The sequence below is a fragment of the Podarcis muralis genome, chromosome 7 (genome assembly GCF_964188315.1).
Source record: "Podarcis muralis chromosome 7, rPodMur119.hap1.1, whole genome shotgun sequence".
NCBI classification, from domain to species: domain Eukaryota; kingdom Metazoa; phylum Chordata; class Lepidosauria; order Squamata; family Lacertidae; genus Podarcis; species Podarcis muralis.
Window position 1 is genome coordinate 69,103,622 of NC_135661.1, and position 24,275 is coordinate 69,127,896.

Sequence of the window (24,275 nt, forward strand, 5' to 3'; positions counted from 1 at the left end):
CATACTATAAATCCTCCTAATTTTCTAGTCCTCCATTGTATCGAAAGTCTCTGTAACATTACAAGAGTTATTTAAGACCTGCCAAAGAGTTCAAGTGTTTATAGTGGTCTGTCAAATATAGTATAAATTTCTCTCATAATTTGTTGAAGTTTTGATCCTCCTGATTTGATTTTCCCAGTCACTCTTGCCTTCTCTGCATAGTCCACTAATTTAATCTGCCAGTCCACTCTGGTAGGGACTTTATCGTATTTCCAGCTTTGGGCAAGCAGCATTTATTCAGGGTTGTTTGGTCCTCACATGCTTTAAAGCAGTACTTTTCAAAACCTATCCAGTGGCATGTGCACCACCAGCAGAACAGCACTGGTTTAAAGCCATCAGTTTTTAATATAGTTGAACCAACGTCCAAGCTGAACCATGCTCACGAGCAACCAGGTCTCCCTTCCTCTTTCCAGTAGAAGCCGGCTGTGCAGAGTTCTGATTAGCTGTCTCTTGCGACAATCATGAATTTGTTTCAATCCCAACTCCCTGTTTGGCTGTGCAGAGTACCGATTGGCTGCGCCTTGTAGAAAATCATAAAGCACAACTCCCCCTGTCCTTCCCTTAACAGCATTGTTTCAAGTTAAAATAAAATAAGCTTGTATGTGTGTGTGGAATTCACCAAGTGGGGATGGGGGGGGGGATTCAATTCAGTTCGCATTGAAAGGTGAACCTACCAAATTCACATTATCTGAAACAAGATAGGAACTTGGTTGTCCTTCAAAATTTGAACTTTTCTGAATTTTGCAGACCCAGAAAAGAACCTTAGGGGCATAGCAGGTCATCTGAATGTGGTGCAATTGACCAAGTACAGTCAGATTTTCAGGACCTTGGACAGCCCCACACAAGCAACTTGCTCCAAGTTCTGCAGTCCCCAATGAAACCTTTGTGTTGTCAGTCTGTGCTATCACACTCAAGCCTCACCTTTGTTTTTGTTTTCCCTGGAGACTAAGTAGCTTAAATTATTATCTAGCACTCCAACTCATTTCCCCAATTTATTTCCTAGCTTGTTGTTTGCATCAGTGATCCAGCGGCGAGGAGCAGGGAGTACCAGTGGGGAAGATGGTTGCTTCTTTGGGAACCGCAGTCTATAGGGATACCTGCTCAGGGGAACATGGAAATGCTCTGGCTCAGAACCAATGTGGAGACCAGCTCTTCTGTGATCTTTGCCACTGGCTTTTAAGATCTGGCTGTGCCCTTGTCTAAGTTGGAGTGTGAGCTACTGCCCAGGGTAGGTGGGTGGGGTCATAGCAGTCTGTGGCAAAAAAACTGAATGCAGTAGAAATATTATACTATTTAGCTCAACTGTGTGGACCTGCAGCCCTCCAGACACTGTTGAATGACAACCCCTATCATCCCTTGCCATTGGCCATGCTGGCTAGAGCTGATGGGAGTTGTCATTCAGCACTGACTGTACCCAGACCTGCATAGCTTTATAGAGGGACTTGTGTTGGTTCCTGTTGTTCTCTGGATTCTCTGGATTCCCGCCTCTCTGTCACACCTTGTCTTATCATTCCCAGGTGACCAACGCAGCAGTGTTGTCAATGAGTCCAGCAGCTTGTTAGGGGGTTCCCCTCGACGGCAGTGTGGGCGCAAAGGCTCCCCCTATCACACCGGGCAGCTCCATCCTGCCGTCCGAGTGGCTGATCTTCTCCAGCACATCAACCAGATGAAGACAGCAGAAGGCTATGGCTTCAAACAAGAGTATGAGGTGAGAATTTGGCCCCAGGCTCTACCAAATTCATAATCCCTGATAGTGATATGTGAAGCCCACTGAACTTGAAAATGAGAAAGTGAGAGAAACATCCCTGTTTTGAACCCTGACCCTCCAGAATTCTGCACATGGGTAGAATAACCCACTCCTCTCTGATCCAGATATTTGCCTACAGTTCACAGAGGGCAGTGAGGAGGTTGGGGACTAGCACACTGGTCCCCACTCTCCCTTATGCCGTTCTAATAAGGTGGGGGGTGATGGGCAGGGAGATTGGAACACCCAAACTGAGCTCTAGAGTCTAGATCTCTGGAATTCCTGTGTTGCTATGGCACGGTAACCAAGATGCTGGCTTAGCCTGGGGAATTCAAGGGGAGTTTCTGTCTCCCGGCTTCTTTCTTCTTCTTCTTTTCTGAAAGGACACTGTGTCCCTAAACCACAACATCACCTCTTATGCCATATCAAAATGGAACATGTGCAGCCCCTCTGTTTTGCGACACTGTCAGAACAATATGGTTTATGTTTCCCGTGGGACATGCCTATTGAAGGTCCCTCCATTCTCTCTGCCAAAAAATATTACTGTCTCGTGTTCAATTGTTTCGGATGTCTGAGACACTCGCTCCTCTCCAATATTATGAATTTGACAAACCTGAGCTAGTCACAATAATTAGGGCACCTTGAAAAGCTGTTGTATATGTTCCAAACCAGTCATTTGAAAGGCACTTGGATATTAGGAACAAGCAAGGCAACATATCATTTTCTTCCACTTTCTCTTCTTTGCTCATAGCAGCGGGGCTGCTGTTATTTCACGTGCTCACAAGAGGCTTGCAAGTGTGTGTGTGTGTGCGTGTGCGTGTGTGTGTGTGCGCACACACACACACACACACACACACACACACACACAGTAGCTCTGTGTAATAACAGGAAATAAAGAAGCATGGGAAACAGAAGTTTCCATAATCTGGGGGGCGGGGGACGGGAGGGAATGAGTCATTTCTGCAGGGAGGGAGAATACAGATGTAGTGGAATGAATCCACTTTAAAAGTGCCCCCTTGGGGAATCCCTTTAATGAAAATAGACATTGATGAAAATATATTTCCACCCTACCAGTGATATATCTATATCTGTGTGTCTGTCTATCTATCTATCTTAATCTCGATCTCTATATATGTTTGTGTGTGTGTGTGTGTGTGTGTGTGTATATATATATATATATATATATATGCTTTCGTAGATTTTCACGGGTACAGGAATGCAGGTTTTGGTGTCCTCGGGTGTCTTCCCGTGTAAAAGTTGGGGTGTCTAGGCGACGTTTCGACGAGGTCTCACTCGTCATCTTCAGTCTCACTTCTTGCCATCTTCAGAATGAAGATGACGAGTGAGACCTCGTCGAAACGTCGCCTAGACACCCCAACTTTTACACGGGAAGACACCCGAGGACACCAAAACCTGCATATATATATATATATATATATATATATATATATATATATATTGCCCCTTCAAAATATTTATTCCAGGGTGGTTTACAATGTAATTTAAAGCAAAACAAAACAACAATAAACTATACACTAAGCCAATTAAAAGTAATAAAGTAATAAATGCCGCATAATCAGCGCAGTGCAGACATTAAACTCGCAATTAAGGCAGCAAAGTAAAAACTTCAGTTCGAGGGTTTGTAAATGTAGCATCCTCTTGACACAATGGCTGCTGCTGCTACCTAAGGGATGCAGTTTGGAAGCTAGCAGTTCTGGTCCTGAAATGTGCGGTCCATAGGGTCTTGGCTTTTGAAAATGTAGATCTTCCTAAGGATCAGACCCAAATACCTATCTAGGCCAGCTTTATGCTTCCACAATGGCCAATCAGAGGGCCAGTACCATCTTAGAAGGTACTTGCCATCTGCAGTTTTCCTAGCACCTGTATTAAAAAAAAAGAATCTCTCTCTCTCTCTCTCTCTCTCTCTCTCTCTCTCTCTCTCTCTCTGTCTTCATCTCAAACCCTTGGTGAATTAGGCTCTGGCAGATTGAGCAGACAAGACCAAGAGTGGGCCCAATGGTCAAGAGGGTGGTTTCTGAGGATGTGACTCACCCTTGATTCTGAGATCTGTGGGTGACTCCCCTGTAGATTCTCCTGTTTTGCCACCATCCTGGAGCATGCAACTATTGAACCAGTTATGGGCCCTTTAAGGATTGCATACAGCTTTCCCAAATGGGCAGAGACACTGCAAGAGGAAAGCCTTGCTAGCCTCCTGAATCAGCCCAAAGGCACATCTATCCATTGTCATGTTCTCACAGTGGCCAGTCATAGAATCATAGCATTGTAGAGTTGGATGGGCCCTGGTGGTCATCTAGTCCAACCCCCTGCAATCAGGAATATGCAGTTGTCCCATATGGGGATCGGACCTGCAACGTTGGCATTATCAGCGCCATACTCTAACCAACTGAGATCAGATGCCCAGAGGCATTTTTCCCCCTGCTGAGGGCCGCATTTCTTCAAAGGTAATCTGTTGGGGTCCATGTTCCAACTGTGGACGGAGCCAAAGCCAAGAGAGGATGGGACCACTTCTTTCTCTGCTTCTCTCCACCCCTTTATTTCTCCCTTCCCCAACATGCAGGTAACTGGAGTTGGGATAGAGATCCCTCTTGCCATTTATGCAGAAATTAATTTTAGGGCCACATGCATTGCAGGGGGTTGGACTAGATGACCCTCAGGTCCCCTCCCAACTCTTATAATTCTGTGAAATTAGACTGAGTGCTGCCACACATTACTCACCTCTGCTTCAGATGCTGTACAGTGGTACCTCAGGTTACATACGCTTCAGGTTACAGACTCCACTGACCCAGAAATAGTGCTTCAGGTTAAGAACTTTGCATCAGGATGAGAACAGAAATCGTACTCCGGCGGTGCGGCGGCAGCAGGAGGCCCCATTAGCTAAAGTGGTGCTTCAGGTTAAGAACAGTTTCAGGTTAAGTACGAACCTCTGGAACGAATTAAGTACTTAACCCGAGGTACCACTGTACTTGACTGCTCTGTGGTTGGCCACAATATGGATTCAGCTTTCTTGACCCTCTGTGTGCATGTTTGTTTGTTTTTATAAAAAAATGTGGGTCATCTAATATTTTAATGCAGATCATCTTAATATTCCCAAAAGATATGTGCCCCTCCTTCTGCCCTGGTCATTCATTGGGGAAGCCACTGTGAGCAGCTCACCTAGGCAGTGGGTCTTGATGCTGTATGGTAGAGCCCACCCCTAGGGGAGCTTCCGGTATCTGTGCTGTCAAAGGGAATTATGTGTGCTTGTTCCCCAAGTATTCTTTATGCAGATAATAGACTTCTGTTCCTCCTAGAGTTTCTTTGAAGGCTGGGATGCTTCAAAGAAGAAAGACAAGACCAAAGGGAGACAGGATCACATGCCAACCTGTGAGTGTCAGAGACAAAAGTTCTTTCTTTAAAAAAAAAAATCCACAAAGAAGGGAAAAATCAATCTCTTTCTTTCATTTCGGATGTTTGAACGCCCCAAAACTCTCCAGCGTCTGGAAAGTATGCATTTGGGTTGTGGTTTGCAGGCACCTGAGGACTGTCAAATGCACAGCAGAGGTTGCATTTTGCTCCAATCTGGGTTCAGTTTTGCAAATGCAACCACTTCATTATAGCCTGCAGACTTCAGATCTTTGCACCTCGGGAGGATTCCATTTAGTTTGAGACGTGTCATTCCTTTGCCTGGAATTAAATATGTCACGCAAGTTGCTAGGGGAGGCTTTGTGGGCTGGAAAGTCGGTTGCAGCCGGATAAAATTCTGCCTGGCAGGAGGAGAGGGCTGGGAGCGTGACGTGACCTCAAAACTCTGAAGGGAATAAGTGCAGGTGCTCGGGTAGCATTTATTTATTGAGAGCAGTGTTGCATAGCGGTTAGAGTGCCAAACTAGGACCCATGAGTCTAGGATTCAGGTTCACATTCAGCCAGGAACCTTTGGCTAGTTAGTCTCTCTCAGTGCAGCCTAACCTCAGACAGGGCTGTTGTGCAGGGGGAAGTAACCGTAGAGATGAAGTTTCAGTTAGTGTGGAATAATATGGTAGCATGGGCCACCCATTTGATTCTGTACCAAATACAGGCTGTGAGGAACAAAGGAGGCTGCTTCATACTGAGCCATTGGTCCATGTAGCCAGGGGGTTCCAAAGTGTACGTGCTGTCATGCTAAAAGATCTACCGTATTTCCTACAAAGGCAGAGCAGGGATTTTGTGGCACCCATGACGCTTGCCAGTTCTGCAGATCAAAGCAGTCAACTAGGCATATATAGGGTTAGGTGATCTCACAGGTAAACTGGTGCCAGGGTTTATATTCTAACAGTTACACCTGGTGTGCTCTGTGGGTCAGCATTGGCAAAATGTTCCTAGTGTAGTGTTGTTTAGGATGTGCTCAAACTGCCCATTGTTGTTTGCTGCCACCACTGAGTGAGTCAGCTGGGCCCATCAATGGAGAAGAGGCTACATCAAAGGGCTTTTCCCCCCTTAAACCTCACACCTGAGTGTGATAGCATTCCACTGCAACATTTCAAATACTTGTCAACTGTTCAAGAAGTCCGACACATGGTTGCATGGTGTGTCTGTCTGTCCGTCGGAGAATGTAGAGTTTGGTGGTCGGGAGAGTTTTGGAAAGAGTTGAATGAGTAACCGGGGACATCCCCCTCCACAGAACAGAGGGGGAAGCTGCAATTCACTTGGAATCTGTGCTGTAAAATAACTCCACTAAAGACTGGTTTGCCTCTGCAACACCATCCTAGCCAACTATTTTTACCGCTTCTAATTATAGCCTCCCGTTCTCTGCGTTTTGCAAATTGAAATTTCATGTGAACATGATGACAAAAACGAGAGCTAATTGTTCAAAACAGCTTAGTGGGAGCCAAACTCAGATTCCACCCCATTCCCCAACCAAACGTCACAATCAAGTGTCAGGCAGGGCCAACCCACCTATGAAGCAAGGTGAGGTGACTGCCTCAGGCGGCAGAATCCACAGGGGCAGCAGACCTGATGTAGATCTTTATTATCCCATGGTTCCTGATGCAGATCTTCACTGACCCCTTCTTCCTTGGCAGAGAGGGAGGGTGCCATTTTGCGGTCTGCCTCGGGTGCCCAAATGTTTTGGGCTGGACCTGATCACTGGGAAGGTTCTGCATAAGAAGCTCTGGGAAGTAAGCTGCCCATTGACTGCACTCTGCACTGAGGCAGTTCCATCTTTCTGCCCTGCATGGAGCAAAGCTGTCTGTCTCATCCTAATGTTGCTCTTTCCTCAACTCTTCTACCATCATGGTGTCAGTTGGTATGCAGCAGATGTCTTCTTTGGGTGGTGACATGTGTTCTGGGTCACTGGTCTTCTGCTGGTGGGTCATGACCCAAAACTACATCATGGCCTGATCTAAGGTGAATCACAACAGCAGCGCTACCATCATACGAATAGAAGGTAAAGTTAATAAGTGGGTCCCCAGAATGCATATGTGGGTTAAAGGTGAGTCTCAGGTCTGAGACTAGTACTCTAGGTAACATCTGATCCACCATATCTCAGGTAACCATGATTTTACAGTCAAATGCATTAATTTTGCAGAGTTTGTTAATGTAGAGATGAGAGATTTATTCAGGATCAGTGTAGCTGGCTGGAGGTGTAAGAACTGAGGCTGCCAGTTGATCAGTGAATTGATTAACAAATGAATGCATAAATTCAATCAGAATAAATAGTGATATGAATATAGAACAGCCATTTTGAAGGGGGAAATGCATTCTTTGTTTTTATTTTTTTAAAAAATCATTTTTATTTGATTTTACAAATATAAGGCATTCTTCATTTTTAGATGAAGTATTCATGCATCTTGAATAGATGCATTTCCTCTATTCCCAATGTTCAGACTGTGAGTGCTGCTGTTTGTAGCGTCAAAATGGCACCTCCCACCCCTAAGGTATCACCGGGCTTGGGGAAACACTTAAGGTTTGCAAAAGTCTGGAAATCTGGTGGTGAAACCAAAGAGGGGCCTCAAAAGCAGCACAAAGAGTTCTAATGGGTTCAGCGTGTAAAGAATGCTTGAGGAAGAGGATGAAAAAGTATAGTGAAGGGGGCTGGCAATGGAATAGAGTGGCTGGATTTCTGAACAGGAGCACCATGCATTGCAACCTCCAGCAGAAGTTGGTGGCAGGGCCATCTTACCCATAGGTGCTAGGGGTGTGGGGCACCTGGGCGCTGGGCTCTCAGGGGTGGCAGGCTGAGAGTTCAGGACCCGAGAGTTGAATCCGGGGAAGAGCCTGCCCATTGGTCGGAGCGCCACAGTGGGTTCTTCTGCTGCGGGCGTGAGTTCGGGGGCAACCAAGCCAGTGAGACACTGAGGCGGCCGGCCGGCTCCGCCCTCCTGTGCTCATGGGACTAGGCAACCTTGGGGGGGGGGGTCCCGCCGGGTGGATCTTTGCATCCCAGTGCCGCATATGCTTAAGACAGCCCTGGTTGGTGGCATGAGGTGGGTGGGGTGGCATTGCTCACCTGGCTTCCCAACACAAAGCATCCATTCGAGTTGCCGAGAGGGAGAGGAGCAAGGGGGCAAGGAGCTTGGCATGGGGGCAAGCTCAGCAGTGAGCCAATCCAGCACTCCTGCCACTGTGCCTACACTGCACTCCCTACTGCCTCCTCTTCTCAGTAACGAGCAGCGACTCTGGGCATTGGAAAGCAGGTGAGCATCACCACCTCACCTGCAGCACCCCACTGACTGCTACTGCAATATCTTCTTTTAGATCCCACTTTTTTATGTCAGAAGAAGCATTCCCTCCTTTGCGAGAGATAGGAGAAAGGAAATGCTGCTTCGAAAGGGCATCTGCTGCCCCCAAATTTGCAAGTACATCCCTTAAAATAATAATGCAGGTTTTTTGTGTGGTTTTTTTTAAATAGAAAAAAACTGCTGCCTGATTAATTGGAGAAGGCTTTTAAAAAGCACAGTAGATTTTTCATTGCTTGATCAATTGTTTAAGCATTGCAGCCCTGGTATGCCTGTTCTTTAAATCTACCTTAAAGCAAAGCCTTGATCTCAGCTACATTGTGGCAAACCTTGAGGAACTTCTCAGGTACCTATTGTGGCTTTTGCATAGAGACTGGAGAATTCAATCAGTAAAGCTTTTGACATTGTTCTGTGTGGCTAGGGAGCCAAAAGGCCTCGGATTTAAAAAGAAAAGAGCAAAGGAATGTGAAGCTTGTGGATTCTGGCCAAACCCCACAGGCAGGCTGAGATGTGGAGGAGCGCAACAATGGCTACAGGTTAGAAGAGAAGGACATCTTTTCTGGAGTTCTGTGCCTGACGAGCAGAGCTCAATTAGCACCAAGGCAAATTGCAATTGTGGGTCACCGTAGGAAAAATCATGTGATTGTTCAAGACTGCAGGAACTCAGTTGTAATGTACATCAGGCAGGAACTCTCTGTGCTGTACACCCAGGTTTCAGAGTCCTAGTAGAATGACACTAGGGCTTGTAGCCTGAGTTTGAGTTGCACTGTTGGAGTCTGATGTAGCCACTTTCCAGTAAGTGACTGGAAATTTAAAAGGAAAAGCACCTTGAACTTACGAAATGGGGAGTCAAAAGATTATGGTCACTCAGTGGCTATTCTGCCTGTCCTGGACTGAGAGTCCTATCTGATTTTGTTTCCAGATGATCGGCATCGAGTTAAGCTCCACCCACTTCTTGGGGACCCCAACTCAGACTATATCAACGCCAACTACATTGATGTAAGTACATCAGCACCCCTGGCCTGTTTCCATCGCCTTACCAACAACCTTCTCTTCAGCAAAATCTCAGAGTCTTGAGTTTTTTGTCTCATAGAAACCTTCTTGGCTGTGTGATCTAGAATTCTCTTTGTCTTCCATGTTTTCCCTGTGTCTCTCTCACACATGCACCCTTAGGTGCTCCACACTTCACGCAGCCTGATATTACATCTGCCCCTGCTGTCTTTAAGAATGCTCTTTGATTCCTGAGGAAAATGCTACCTTTCCCTTTTGCTCCAAGAATGGAACATGATGGTACAGAAGTAGATCAGGATAGGGTTAGATATATGTGAAGGACCATATGCACTCTCCTTCAAGAATGGGGAGCCTGTATCTCTCCAGATGTTGTTACACTACAGCTCCCATCAGCCTCAGTGACTATGGCCAATGGTCAGGGATGATGGGAGTTGTATTCCCTCCCACCAACACATACCAAATAAGGGCAAACATAAATTTCCCATCCTTTAACAATCCATGTTATGTCTAGAGATGGGCATGTTTCCTAAAAATTATTCAAGTTCTTCCAGGAAAAGAAAGAAGGAGTAAATTTTCTGAGACAGTCCAAATATAGATGCCAGTGACCCAAGTGAACTGTAAGCTATAATAAACAGCACATGCTCCAATACCAGAATCGAATTTAGAAATTACCCCAATTAAACCAACATTAAGACAAACTCGAATGCAGCACAGACCAAATTCATGGAACAATAAAGGAACAGAACAAGAGAAATCCATTTGTCCCCCCAACTGTGAATAAATGGTGTGAAGATGTACATTGAAATAAATGCAAGATTGTGTGTGATGAGTCAATAACTGTAAAACTATAAAGTGAAGATACACACAATACGTGAAATATAATGCTGTCTGTCCACTGATAGAAGAAGCCCACCAACAGAATGAGGGAGGGAGGTAATTTTTAATGATTTCACCCTACTGCTACCTCCATACTCCCTACTAAATCTGCTCTGGAGGGTTCCCCAGCCGTCCAGTCAGGCTCCCGTGATGAGGAAAAATGCCAGCAATGGTCTCCCTCCTCTGTTCCACTGGCACACAACCTAGATACCCCACAATACAGAGCAACTATGAGCAACTAAAACTTTTATTTAGCATGTATTACAATGGTCTGCATGGTGGCAATATGAATTTCATCAATTGCTTGCTGGAGGCTCGTGCCTGAACTGTTACAAATACAGTCTATGTCCATATTATGGCCATCCACTAACACATGATTTGAAAAACAGAATAGGGACAATATAATATTATAAGTGATCTCTAAATCCCTCCACAAGTGTAAAGGCTCTGAAACTATCTGTCCTAGAGCTGAAACTAATTTCCTTCCAAAACATCTCAGAAGTTTTCTTCTGCAAATTTTGACATCAAACATGCACTGAATAGTTGAAGACTTGCCAGTAGTTTATGATACCTATAGCTGACATTGAGTCACATTTGGTTTCAGTATTGGATATTTGACTTGATATTTTACTTTGGTAGTTAATATATGATGGTATTTGATAGCTGACAAGCAATGACATCTACCACATTTGACAATTGATGGCTTATCTAATTTTTGGACACCTGCCTAAATCAAAAGATGCCAGAATGTTGAAAACACTCAAATCTCAAATGCCACATTCAAAATTGAAATTTGAATTTCAGATTCAAAATTTGGCAAACCAACCAATGGGGAATTTCTGTCAAATTTCTAATATTTGTGAATCTTTATTTCAGCTCTAGACTGTTCATGGCTGTCTAGATTGTTTAAGTGAGGCAAAAGAAACCAGATCCAATCCCAGTCTCCTTTGCTGCTCCTCCTTCTCTGCTCATCTATGTTGCTGTCTAATGTACTCCCTCTACTAAACAGTCTGGTCTTCCTCAGATTGTGTCTCACTAATCTGTCTGTCTCTGATCTCTTTTTCTCTTGAACCTGTGTCCGATTGGGCTTGCTAAGATTCGGATAAACCGAGAAGTAAGTATATGTCGAGTCCCTCTCCTCTATTTCATCTTTCTTCCATTTAGGAGTCCCTTAAATATTTATCCAGGGGTGGAGAATGTGGTTGGGGGCACATGTGAACCACATGTGAAGTAGTGGTTCCCTCTACTTCAGCTGTGTGGAACCTTTTCCTCTCCCCCAGATGTTGCCTAACAACAACTCCCATCATCCCTGGCCACTTGCTGGGACTGATGGGAGTTGTCATTCAGCAACATCTACAGGACCAAAGCTTCCCTCCACCTACTTTAACTCACACCGTCTTCAAATATCTGAAGGACTGTCACATGTGTTATAATGGGTTGCATGGTGGCACAGATGATGTGAACTTAATCAATGCTTGCTGAGGGCTCATGCTTGAACTGCAAGCATCCAGAGAATATTTGCAGGGAGGGAGCTTTTCCAGGCTGGAGAACATCCCCTTCTGGTTAGATGATTGAACATGGGTGTATATTAGGTCCTTTGCAGAACTGATGACTTCACATATAAAATGCAAAATGAGAGCGTAGGTGGCCACACAGGGAGCCTCATGTTTAGCTTTCAAGCCAACATGCTGTGTTATTGGTTACTGGCGCTGTTACATCTTTCTCTGTTCTTTGGGCCACTGCTCCCCCATTAGGAGTTACTAATGCGTGCAGTAAGTGGCTTGGATGAATGCAGGTGTTCACAATCATTACTCAGGACCACATGACTTCTGTGAACAGCAAGGCTGCAAACAGAGCTCTTGTGCTGCTCTCAGTTCCTTGCAGCTTGTGGATATTAATCAAGGCTGCCTTCGTGTACTGGGAAGCACTTGTAGTCTGCTGTTACCCTCAAGGTGACCCATGCTCAGGCTGAATCCCAGTCTCCTACGTTTGGCCTTGTGTGCACTGTATGATGGTGCCAGGGGTAGGGGGGGGGGGAGACCAGTTATGTTCAGACAACTGGATTGAAGTGAGGGGTAGTTGGGTTCACACATGCAAGCTCCACTTCAGACCACCCCATTTTGAGCGGGAAGGTCTGAATGAGGATCTAAGCATGTTCAGGCTAACATGTGTATAATCCTCTCTGTGTGTTAGGGAATAGCTGTAGCTCAGGTAGAACATCTGCTTTGCATGCCAAAGGTCCTAAGTTCCATACCTGGCATCTCCAGGTAGGGCTGGGAGAGAACCCTAGCTGACACCCTGGAGAGCCTCTGCCAGTCAGTGTAGATGGTGCTAAACTAGCTGGACCAGTGGTCTGGCTTAGAATAAGGTGGCTTCCTGTGGTCCTGCGCATGCCTTCCATTGATCAGGAACTGTGCCTTATCAGGGTTCCAGGTGGCAAGGAGAACTATCAATGTGTTCAGCTGAATGTGTTTAGAATCCCCCCTTCAGACCTTCCAGACGCCCATGTGAAGCCTGCAAACAGGGCATGAACACAACAGCACACTTTCCCAGCCACTGACACCCAGAGGCAGATTGACTCCTACACTGGAGATAGAACATAGCTATCATTGCTTATAGTCATTGATAGATTTACCCTTCACAAATTGGTATAATCCTCTGTTAAAGCCATCCAAGTTGGTCACCATCACTACCTGTTATGGTAGTGAGTTCCTGAGTTTAGCTGTACTCTGTGGGAAGAAGTGCTTTCTTTTGTCTGTCCTGAATCCTCCAAACACTCCGCTTTCTTCGATAGCCCTGGGTTCCAGTAGTACAAAAGAGGGAGAAAAAGATCACTCTCTGTCCACTTTCTCCACATCACCCCCAATACCATGCCATGTATCTTGCTCTGCCTTACTAGCCTTGTTTCTAAACTTACATGCCCCAGATGGCATGACCTTTTCTTGAAGAAGAAATGCATCCTTGTTGCCTTAGCAACAGCATCTCACTGCCCATTTGGAGTGAGGACAGTGAGAGATCTGTATTTGCCCTCAGTGGCATCATAGTACTTTAAATGTGTGCTTTGAACGTGGTCTTGGTCCAAAGCATGCAGGATCTGGGCAGGAAACTGTAGGGCAGGATGTAGGCACTGTGGAAGGGCTTTAGTGGATATTTAGGTTGAGTGGCTTTGCTTTCAGAGGGACCCTGGCTGAGGATCCATCTGGACATCCTCTAACCAACTTTGGAAGTTTGTTGGGGCTTTGGTATGTGTGTGTCAGGGAACTGCCATCGGAGCCAGAGGGAGAGGGAGGGCTCCAGAGGGATTCCGGAGAGCGTCCCGGGAGGGAGAGAAGCAGCACATCTTCTGGGGAAGGAAATCAGCATAGCACCAGTGGAGAAGGGGGGCAGATGGGGGAATCGGCGAGGTGGCTCCAAGACTCCTCGCCGGGGACCAGCGGGGAGAGCACGGGTCCTCCGATGCCCACACCCTCCCTGCGCAGAAGGCTTCTGTGCAGGGAAAGCAGGCGGAGACTAGGCGTCAAAGAGCTTCTTTGCTGGAAGAAGATCAAGAAACACCCACTGACGGATTCTGCCAGCGATTGAGACAGCAAGGGTTCACTCAGGCAACCAGCCAGGTGTGGCACCGATTTATGCACAAGCAACCCCTAGAACCATTACAGTGTGGATAGCAAAAGGGGATTGCTTAAGTCAGCTTTAAGAGCAGCAGATCTTGGGACCAATGTTGCTGGCGGCGTTCTATGCAAATGCAGGAAGTATTTCCACCATTCCCTCCCTACCATAGGAACATAACACACTGTCTTATTCCTTCACAGGGCTACCACAGATCCAACCACTTCATAGCCACTCAAGGTAAATCATTCTTATCATCTTCTTCCTCTTTCACATTCTGGTATTCTTGGCCTCCTCATTTCTGCACCACTTGGGCTTGTTTTTGAGAATAATGATGGTGATGCAGATAATAATAATAATAATAATAATAATAATAATAATAATAATAATAATAGTGGTAGTAGTATTTGAGCATGTAAAGTTTTTCTCCAGGGAGAAAACTGCAGGGCAGAAGACCTAAGCCTGTCTCCCACACATGCACACGCACAATGTCCCAAGCACAATCAGAACTGCTCCTTTATCCATGATTGCTATTATTAAAAAATAATAATCACAGGAGATCATTAAAAATGATGGCATCTTTTTTAATGGTCCTGAGCATGTGGGCAGCAGGGACCCAGAAAAAAGCAACAGTGCAAAACTGAGTGGGGGTTGACATATTCAATCCCTGGACCATCCTTGGTTTAATTATTATGATGATTAATTAAAATGATATCCTGTCTTTCCTCCCAAAGGAGCCCAGATGCTGTGTATATGTGCCGCCCCCCCCCCATCCCTCCATCATTGGTGAACTCGTGGGGATTAGCAGATCCTCCTTCATCTTGAAGGTGATGGAGTGTGTGGATTCAGCCAGCCCAACACATTCATTTCTGCCAATTCAATATGTTCATTTTACTAAACAATTTAGACCCCAAATATCTGAAAGGGGACACTCTTGGTAGTCCTCAGAAGTTTGGGATGGAGGTGTCTTGGGAGGGGGCTTCCTCTGTGGCATTCCACTGTGGAATTCCCACCCCTCAAAGAGGCATCTGGGACCACCATTGTATCATTTTCTGCATTCATTGAAGACACACCTCTTTACTTGACTTTTGACAGATGAGACTTATTTTTAAGTTCCACTACTCCCTGGTGCAGTTTTTCATGTACAGTACATTGTTCCAACTGCTTTTTAATACTGTAATATTGTAATGCTGTAACTCACCTCTGAGATTTTTGTGGTAGAGGGTGGCCAGGAAATACCTGAAACAAATCAATAGCCACCTTATTTTTGCACATGACATCCTTTAGCAGTCTCTGTGGTTGCTTAGTTCTCTTCCATCTCAATGCTTCAGGCCCCAAACAGGAGATGATCTATGATTTCTGGCGGATGGTGTGGCAGGAGCACTGTTCTAGCATAGTGATGATAACCAAGCTGGTTGAAGTGGGAAGGGTAAGAGACTCATTCTGTTCTCCTCTCCCCACCCTGTGAGTTCCAGAGGGGTGTGCTTTATTGGCCCTGACCCCCCACCCCACCCTTAGACACACAGATGATGGTCTTATCTTGCTATTTCAGGTCAAGTGCTCCAAATACTGGCCAGATGACTCAGAGATGTATGGCGACATCAAAATTACCCAGGTGAAGTCGGAGACATTGGCGGAATATGTCGTGAGGACGTTCACTCTGGAGAGGGTAAGCTCTTCACGCTTCAAAGCTCAGCACAGTCCTGTCTGTGGAAGCATTGCTCTTAAGCCAAAAGCTGGTACATTGGCCATGATCTCCCAGCAGCAACGGGTGGCAGAGATATGTTTCACTGAGGCTTCCTTGTTGGCAAAAAGGTCTTCAGGCCAGGAAGACTGCAGGAGGGCTCCTATAGCAACCACTGAGCATTGAGAAGACCTTGCTATTCTGCCCACCCATACTGGTCCCTGGAGTAATGTGCAATGCTCATGTGGTTAGGGTGAGGAACCTGTGGCCCTTCAGATGCTGTGGATTCCAACTGCTAAACCCCCACCTTCAGCCTTGCCAATAGTCATGAATGATGGGAGTTGTAGCCGCATGACATCTCTGTCTAAAGCAGTCTCCCCCAACCTGTTGCTGTCTATGTGTTTGGTACTAGAACTTCCATCAGCCTCAGCCAGCATTGCCAATGATTAGTGCTGATGGTGTCCCAATACCATGCAGGGCTGCAGGTTCCCCAATTTCTGGCCTGGATTTTGATGGATAGTTTAGGGCTGAGCAAAAACAGACCTTCTGAAATGCTTCATCCTATTTGCAGACCATAAAATTGGAATGGCCTATTCACTGAATATTCTGGGGTGGGAAGGGATCAGTCTGGAGGGGTTTGTTTTAAAAATCACAACCCATTTTCTTCTTATTTTGGCGGTGAATACTGAAATATAAGATATTGAAAGTTAGTGCTGGTTGATGAAGGGATCAGTGGGTTAAAAGAAGAGGGAGCAAAATCACTGCTTCCTACAAAATGTTAAACTATCTGTCTATCATCTATATCTATCATCTATCATCTATCTATCTATCTATCTATCTATCTATCTATCTATCTATCTATCATCTATCTATCTATCTATCTAATCTATCTATCATCTATCTATCTATCTATCTATCTATCTATCTATCTATCTATCATCTATCTATCTATCTATCATCTATCTAATCTATCGATCTATCATCTATTTATCTATCATCTTCACAGTTGAGCTTGAAATTCCTCTACTCACAGGCAGCAAGAATAGGTGGAGCAATTTGAGTGGAGATGGGAAAAAGAAATTTCCTTCCTTCCTTCCTTCCTTCCTTCCTTCCTTCCTTCCTTCCTTCCTTCCTTCCCTCCCTCTGTTGGCTTACCTCTAGATTTCTACATAGTGAAAAAGCACCATGTTTAGGCTATTAATCCACAAAAGCAAATGGTATTTCCCCCCCCCCCCAAATCAGGGGTGCCAACTTTAGGGGGTGGAAGCGGCTTCGGCCCCCTCAATATTTGGGGGCGGGGAGGCAAGCCCTACTCCCAATATTGAAGGGGCTGCCATCCCCCGTTGCTGCTGGTGAGCACTCGCGCACTGGGCGGGACACATCATGTGACGACCAGCCCGTTCAATGTGGGAAGCAAGTCGGTGTCCCAAAGATAGAGCTTTCCTGATGTATTAGTTCAGATCCTAAGATTATTGTGCATTGTTGTCCTCACTGATTTGACACACAACATCAATTTCTCTAGCAATCAGTCATAGGCACACTTGTACACAATTTTTCTACCCACTCTGTTTTGTTTTGTTTTCTTCTTTTTCAATGCTACAGTGGTGCCTCGCAAGACGAAAAGAATCCGTTCCGCGATTCTCTTCGTCTAGCGGTTTTTTCGTCTTGCGAAGCAACCCCATTAGCGGCTAAGCGGATTAGCGCTATTAGCGGTTTAGCGGCTTAGCGGCTATTAAAGGCTTAGCGGCTTGGCTGCTAAAAGGCTATTAGCGGCTTAGCGGCTTAGAAAAAGGGGGGGAAAGCGGGGGGGAAATGGCGAGACTCGCAAGACATTTTCGTCTTGCGAAGCAAGCCCATAGGGAAATTCGTCTTGCGAAGCGCATCGCAAATGGAAAACCCTTTCGTCTAGCAGGTTTTCCGTCTTGCGAGGCATTCGTCTTGCTGGGCACCACTGTATTTTGAAGTAGCAGGGAAAGGCATTAGGTACACATCATTCCCCATCATTACACATTCTTACGAAGTGCTGACCTTCTTCCCAGGTCATAGATCAAAGTGCTGATCAGCTTCCTGTGCCCCAGCCTGGTGCTTTCCAGAGATTGTTGGTCTACATCTTCCACCACCCTTGATCATTGGCCATGCTGGCTGAGACTGATGGGACTTATAGTTCAAAGCATCTGGATGCACCAGTTTGGGAAAAGCTGACATAAAGAATCCAGTTTTTTTAACGGCTCAACAGACCAGGCTTAACATGCAAGAACTTGTTCATCACCAAATGGCTTTTTCTCTCTGCCTCTCCCTTTTGCAATCTGCTACAACTCTTTGGCACAATGTTGCTATATTTGGGACACTTGTTTGCAGCTGCAGCTCTGTGATTTTCACTCCCCAAAATGAGAATCGGGGATGTGCATCATCTCCTTAGACACTGAGGGTAGAAAGAACCTAGAAGGATGAGTAGTTTGTTTATTGACTTTGTATCCTGCCCCTCCTTCTGCTGGAGCCTGGCACAGCAAACCACAAAAGAGGACCATTTAAAAGAAAAGAAAAGCATCTTTAAGACATTTCAAAACCATTTTTTCTAAATGTACAGTGTTTAGAAACAATCACATACCCTCACAGTTATTAATGTATTAGTTTCTTATGAGCCATCAAATGCCTAGGTAAACAGGAATATTTCAACATTTCTTCTGAAAGTTAATAATGAGGGAGGCAGATGCACCTCGCCGGGAAGGGAATTCCATAAACAGGGAACCACTACCAAGAAGGCACTGTCACAGGTCAACATTGTTGGCTTAAAGACTCCTTGAAAGTCCACTTTCATGTGTGATGTGAACAAACACAAACAGGTGGTTTCCTTTGACGGAGAAGATGGAAACATGGTGACATTATCTGGAAATGTTTTCTTTGAGGAAGAAAATTGTAACCTGGACCTGGAGATGCTGCTACTTGATGCATCTTCCTTTATAGACTCTGTGTTGTGTACAATTTTGACTTTAGAATGCAAGGTGTTAAAATCTGGAACTGGATTTCAGGGAAATGGGAGCAAAGTGACTGGAATGTTTCAGGGTGGACTTACCTTTTAAATTATTTCTTTCTGTTTTGTTTTTAACTGTTTTCTGCTGCCACCACCATGGCAGCCAGCTGCCTCTGCTGGCAATGAAAAGAATGTCTTGTAGGTAGCTAGGTAGGTAGGTTAGTTCGTTTTTTGAGATCTAAATCCACAGAGCCACAAAGAATCTTAGGGAGTTCATGATTCACCTCATCTTGTTATGCTGTGATCCAAATCCAGGATTTTCTTATTCATAAGAATATTTATAAGGTGGCAACTAATAAAAAAAAAATACCAAGGTAGTACAATGAAGTCAGGAAAACATATTAGAGCTATAAAATCATAACATTATAAAACCACAAAGAACAGAACAAACGGCCAACACTGAATCAAATAAATTCTCTAAAAACACTTGGCGAAGCAAGTACCTTCCCGGAAGGTGGGAACCGTCCCGAAATTGCCTTGTAATTCAGAGTATGCACAGAACCAGTGCACACACCTAGTATTTGTGTGTAGCCATTTCCTAGCCTGGGAGACTTTTGTCTGTTTTCAGTCTTCTCTTTTGGATCCCAAACCCTCTGCTCACTTTGGCATCCCCCTCTCACCAACCATGCTTGGTGCTCAGAATTCCTCCATCTGAATCTTCCTTGTTTATACGCACTCTCTAGGTACTCCATTGAAGGACGTTCTCTCAGTAAATAGTGCCGCAGAACAGCCCTTTATTTACGTGGTCATTCTTGATGGTTTAATTTCAGGCTAAGCGCCATGTAATTGCACAGGGAATGGACAATTATTTCTGTCTTCTAGACAGGAGCTGAAAGCTTCGTGGCAATTATTGAGCAGTTCTACTGTATCTCGAGACACCCGCAACTGTAATTCACCCCCCCCTCACCCTGTAATCTAGAGGAACGTTAAATCACAACCTTGTTACAAGTAAAGTACCCGAGTTCCGTCGGGATCTGGTTGCCTTGTAATTGTTCCAAGGCATTCGCCGCAGCTCCAGTTTCAGGGAGAAGGACCACTTAATCAGTGGCCTGGGATTTCTCCACCAAAAAAGAGGATGGAACCTCTGAGCCGGTGTATTAAATCATGATACCGTCTCAGCCAAGCTTAACAAAGATGCAATATCACACTATGATGAGTGATTTAGGGTGAAAGGAGATGTAGCCTCAAAAGGAGAGAGGACAGCATGACCTCCAGCCATGGGGTAATCTTGTGAATATGGGATAGATTAATCTGTCAATGTTGGTTTCTCATTTTTTCAAAGCATAAGTTCAGTTCGCAATGTTTGCACATCAGCCTGCAGTTATTATTTGCTTGTTAAAACGATCTCACTTCGTCAGCCTTTTGGCGCTCGTTGTTCCTACTTTTGCATGCCGTTTGGCCCAGTCTACACATTTCTGGAAAGCGATTCCTCCCTAGCAATCTTTCCACTGAGATAGGTATTTTTGTATGCGGTGTACACATGCAACATTTCCTGGGTTGGAGAACTGCATCACACAAATTCAGAGAAGTATCCATTTTGAAGGATAGATGCATTTCAGTCTGCGTATTTGTGGGGGAGGAAAGTGTGACTTAAGGGAGGTTTGCATGAAAATTTTGAACTGAATCAAAGCTTCCTGGTTCTGCTGGGAGGGCAGCAACATGGGAAATACACAAACCTTTTCTGAGGTGGCACCTGGGTGGGAATTTTGATCAGGCAGCAATCCTGCCGTTAGAGCTGCTTCATGTCAGAAACCACTGTGTTTATGCTCTTATCTCATGCTGCCTGTAATCATGAGCAAAATCTAGCACCTGTAATTGCTTTCCACTTGGCCTCATGCCACACCGAAATCTAGAGAATTCCCAACAGCTTCTCCTACATCAATACTTAGATGTTCTGGGTCCGTAGCAAGAGTTCTGGTAAATACAAGAGGTCCCCACCGGTGTTGGCATTCTGCCGGCTGTTGAAGATGCACCTGCTTAGACAAGTATTCCCTTGAACTTGAACTTTCCTGATTTGATTGTTTAAATTGCTCTTCAAATTGGTTTAACTGTTACGCTTTATAACAGGATTGTTTTGTTGTGATTTTTAAAATTATGGATGTTCTTAACATGTTGATGGGATTATTTTATTTTAGTTATGTATGAATCACATCATTGATTACTAACTTGTAAGCAGCTTAGAAACCACTCAGGTGTGTAAGCAGTATATTAATGAATGAATTAATATTATGTGAGCATCCAAGGTCAACTTAATTTTGAGTGTGATAGCTGCTTGTTGCAGTGGTTAACATCTTTCATGGTGAACTTTATCATTTCCCCCAATTTTGAGAAAATGCAAATTCCAAGCTGCTGGAGCCTTCTGTTTAATTAAAAAAAAATCCCTCTATAATTGAGGAACCCTTTTTCCTTATGTGTTCATAAACTGTAATGAAGTCATGCTTCTGCAGCAAACCATATATAAATGGTGTGTCATGTTTGGAATTTGTTTTAAAGGGTTAGATTTAAATATTTATTTTACCTACTTATTTATTTCATTTATATGGAAGAGCTCAAGACAGTTTACATGGTTGGTCCCTCCTCATTTTGTCCTCACAACAATCCTGTGAGGTAGGTTAGGTTGAGAGAAAGTGATTTTCGCTGGTCACCCAGTGAAATTCATGGCTGAGTGGGGATTTGAACCCTAGTTCTAGTCCACCACTCTAGTCATTATACCACACTGCCACTTTTCTAACAACAAAGTTGAGCTCAGAGCAGCTAATAATGATAATAATAAACCTTGGCAAAAAACCCCAATATAAACAAACAAACAAACAAACAAACAAACAAACAAACACCATGGTAAATAAGCAAAGCAAGAACAAACAACTCAAGGAACATTGCAGTTCAACGAAAACCCATAATAATGTTAAAAATAATGATTCCTAATGGTTAATTAGAGGTGGAATTGGGTGACCTGCCCTCAAAAGATGTGCTCACCCCATATTGCTGTTGTGATTTTATGTGATATTGGCTGGTCTTATTGATCAGGATATTTTTATTGCGGCCCACTTTGAGATTTATTTTTAAATGAAGAGCAGGCTATAAATTTCTCTAAGGAATAATGTAATGCATTGATAGCACTTTTAAACACAAGGCCAGGCAGTCGGGGACTCCAGAATGCAGCAAAAGAATTGGGATTATGAGAATTTTGGAAGCACCTTTGATGTTAACCTCCACCTTCCCGGGGAAACGTCCAGTGCCCAATTTATATATAAGCTAAACAAGCTATAGCTTAGGGCCCCACTCTCTTGGCCCCCCCCAAAAAAAATCAAAAGAAAAAAACCTGGATGTACATTTCTAAAATATAAGATAAAAAACAAATAAAATAAAGCCTACATACAGCAACAATGTTTGTGTTGTGTAGGCTCCTATGATGTAAGTAATGGGCCCCGCCTGCTGGCCTGCTCCCTAAAATATCACTGGTTTGCTCATTTCTATATATAGGGTGCCTACATTCTGCATGGACTGGTTGCATAAATTGCCATATATTCAACACAAAAAAACAGGGACCATTTGTTGTTGACAAAGGACAGCTGGACATATAAAGGGCCCCATGACCTTCAGTAGCTTAGGGCCTCATCAAACCTAAGTCCGGCCCTGGAAACATCTGTAGGGCTAACCCTACTTTCTCTCTCCCTGCCCTCACCTCCTCCTTACAGAGGGGCTACTCAGCGAGGCATGAAGTAAAGCAGTTCCACTTCACATCATGGCCAGAACATGGGGTGCCTTACCATGCAACCGGGCTCCTGGCATTCATCCGCAGAGTGAAGGCCTCCACGCCTCCCGATGCAGGACCCATCGTTATTCATTGCAGGTAAGTTCAATACTAGAGATCCAAGAAGGCATCATTCTCCATGTCACACGCAAGACTGTTTCTCTTCCTCTGGTGGTTCATCTTCTGCCCTAAACCGCATTGTTCATATCGATGTCCACTGTGGCAAATTTGCATGCCTTATGTCATTTTACATACTTAATCTCATAAATTGCATGAAATATACAGTGGTACCTCGGGTTACAGATGCTTCAGGTTACAGATGCTTCAGGTTACAGACTCCGCTAACCCAGAAATAGTACCTCGGGTTAAGAACTTTGTTTCAGGATGAGAACATAAATTGCGCAGCAGCGGCGCGGCGGCAGCGGGAGGCCCCATTAGCTAAAGTGGTGCTTTAGGTTAAGAACAGTTTCAGGTTAAGAACAGACCTCCAGAACAAATTAAGTTCTTAACCAGAGGTACCACTGTATTGCCATTATGTTAATCCACCCAATTCATTTCAATTTAAAGGAAACACAATGGGATGGGAAGCCATAATCAATTCCGTATTGTTTGTGGACTGAAAGCAACAACAGCAAGTACTGATCGTATTCACTGGATTGATTTTTGCTCTGGATGAGGAAGGAATAAGCATTTTCCTCATCCGTTGCTGTTTTTTGTTGGAATTCCCCAACGTCCCTGATCAAGACAATTAGGAGCAACCATTAGTTTTTGCCTAATGCACATAGAGCCTTTTGTAATATAACTTGTAAAAATATACATTATGTTCAATAATGAGAGCATGAGGAGAGAATAATGATCCTTATGATGAATAGGGTCCTCAGCTCATGGTTGAAAAAAGTCAGCGAAGAATTGGGGCATTATCTGCAAATTAGTAGTAAGGAGATATCACAGAAAATGATGACTTTTGTCTTGGAAGCAGTGAAATGTCATTACAATTAAAAGAATGCCCAGCTGTGTGATTCTATGGATAATTGTGGGAGTTTTGATATAGAGTCCTTTGTTTAGATCACATCATCCAGTTTCTGTATCATACCTTAAAGATCAGTGAAATACAAAATTGGCTTTATTGCTGGGAGTGGTGGTGGAGACAGCTGAGGCAGGTTAAGAAACCAGTGCTATATGGCTTGGGCTTTGGAGCTTAATGTTCCAGTAATCATTATCAAAGGTTAGCCCAATCACTGAGGTCCTCCTCTGATGGTCTTCTGCTGCTTCCCTCACTGCAAGAAGTGAAGTTACAGGGAACCAGGCAGAGGGCCTTCTTGATACTGGCACCCTCACTGTGGAATCCCCCCCCTCAGGTGTCAAGGAGATAAAGAACTATACAACTTATAGAAGACATCTGAAGCTCTGTATCGGGAAGTTTTTAATGTTTGATGTTTTATTATGTTTTATATATTCTGTAAGCCGCCAAGAGTGGCTGGGGAAACCCAACCAGATAGGCAGAGTATTATTATTATTATTATTATTATTATTATTATTATTATTATTACCTAGGAAGCTGGTCCACTATTTGTCCACTAGCTCAATATTGCATGTTTTGGACTGGCAGTGGCTTCCCAGTATCTCAGATTGAGGTCTTTCCCATCGCATGCTACCTGGCCCCAAATCACACAGTGACTGGCCCAAAATCACACCCAACGAGCTTCATGGCTAAGTGGGGGATTCAAACCCCAGTCTTCCAGGTCCTTTTCTGGCTCTACTCTAACTGCTAGACCACGCTGCCATCCTCACAGTTACATGGCCTGCATGGCTAC

General features: G+C 44.5%; 1 protein-coding gene across 9 annotated transcripts in view; it reads left to right on the top strand.

Moving 5' to 3' along the window:
- PTPRU (protein tyrosine phosphatase receptor type U) overlaps positions 1-24,275 on the top strand; it is a 368,985-nt gene that overhangs the window by 295,769 nt on the left and 48,941 nt on the right. For 5 of the 9 annotated variants that reach the window (XM_077932039.1, XM_077932040.1, XM_077932043.1 and 2 more), the window contains 8 exons: positions 1,557-1,747; positions 5,095-5,167; positions 9,419-9,495; positions 11,480-11,497; positions 14,196-14,232; positions 15,324-15,421; positions 15,545-15,661; positions 22,406-22,560. In XM_077932039.1, coding sequence (XP_077788165.1) covers positions 1,557-1,747; positions 5,095-5,167; positions 9,419-9,495; positions 11,480-11,497; positions 14,196-14,232; positions 15,324-15,421; positions 15,545-15,661; positions 22,406-22,560 — 766 coding nt within the window. The remainder of the gene's footprint in view (positions 1-1,556; positions 1,748-5,094; positions 5,168-9,418; positions 9,496-11,479; positions 11,498-14,195; positions 14,233-15,323; positions 15,422-15,544; positions 15,662-22,405; positions 22,561-24,275) is intronic. The other 4 variants (XM_077932041.1, XM_077932042.1, XM_077932045.1 and 1 more) reach the window with 1 other exon arrangement.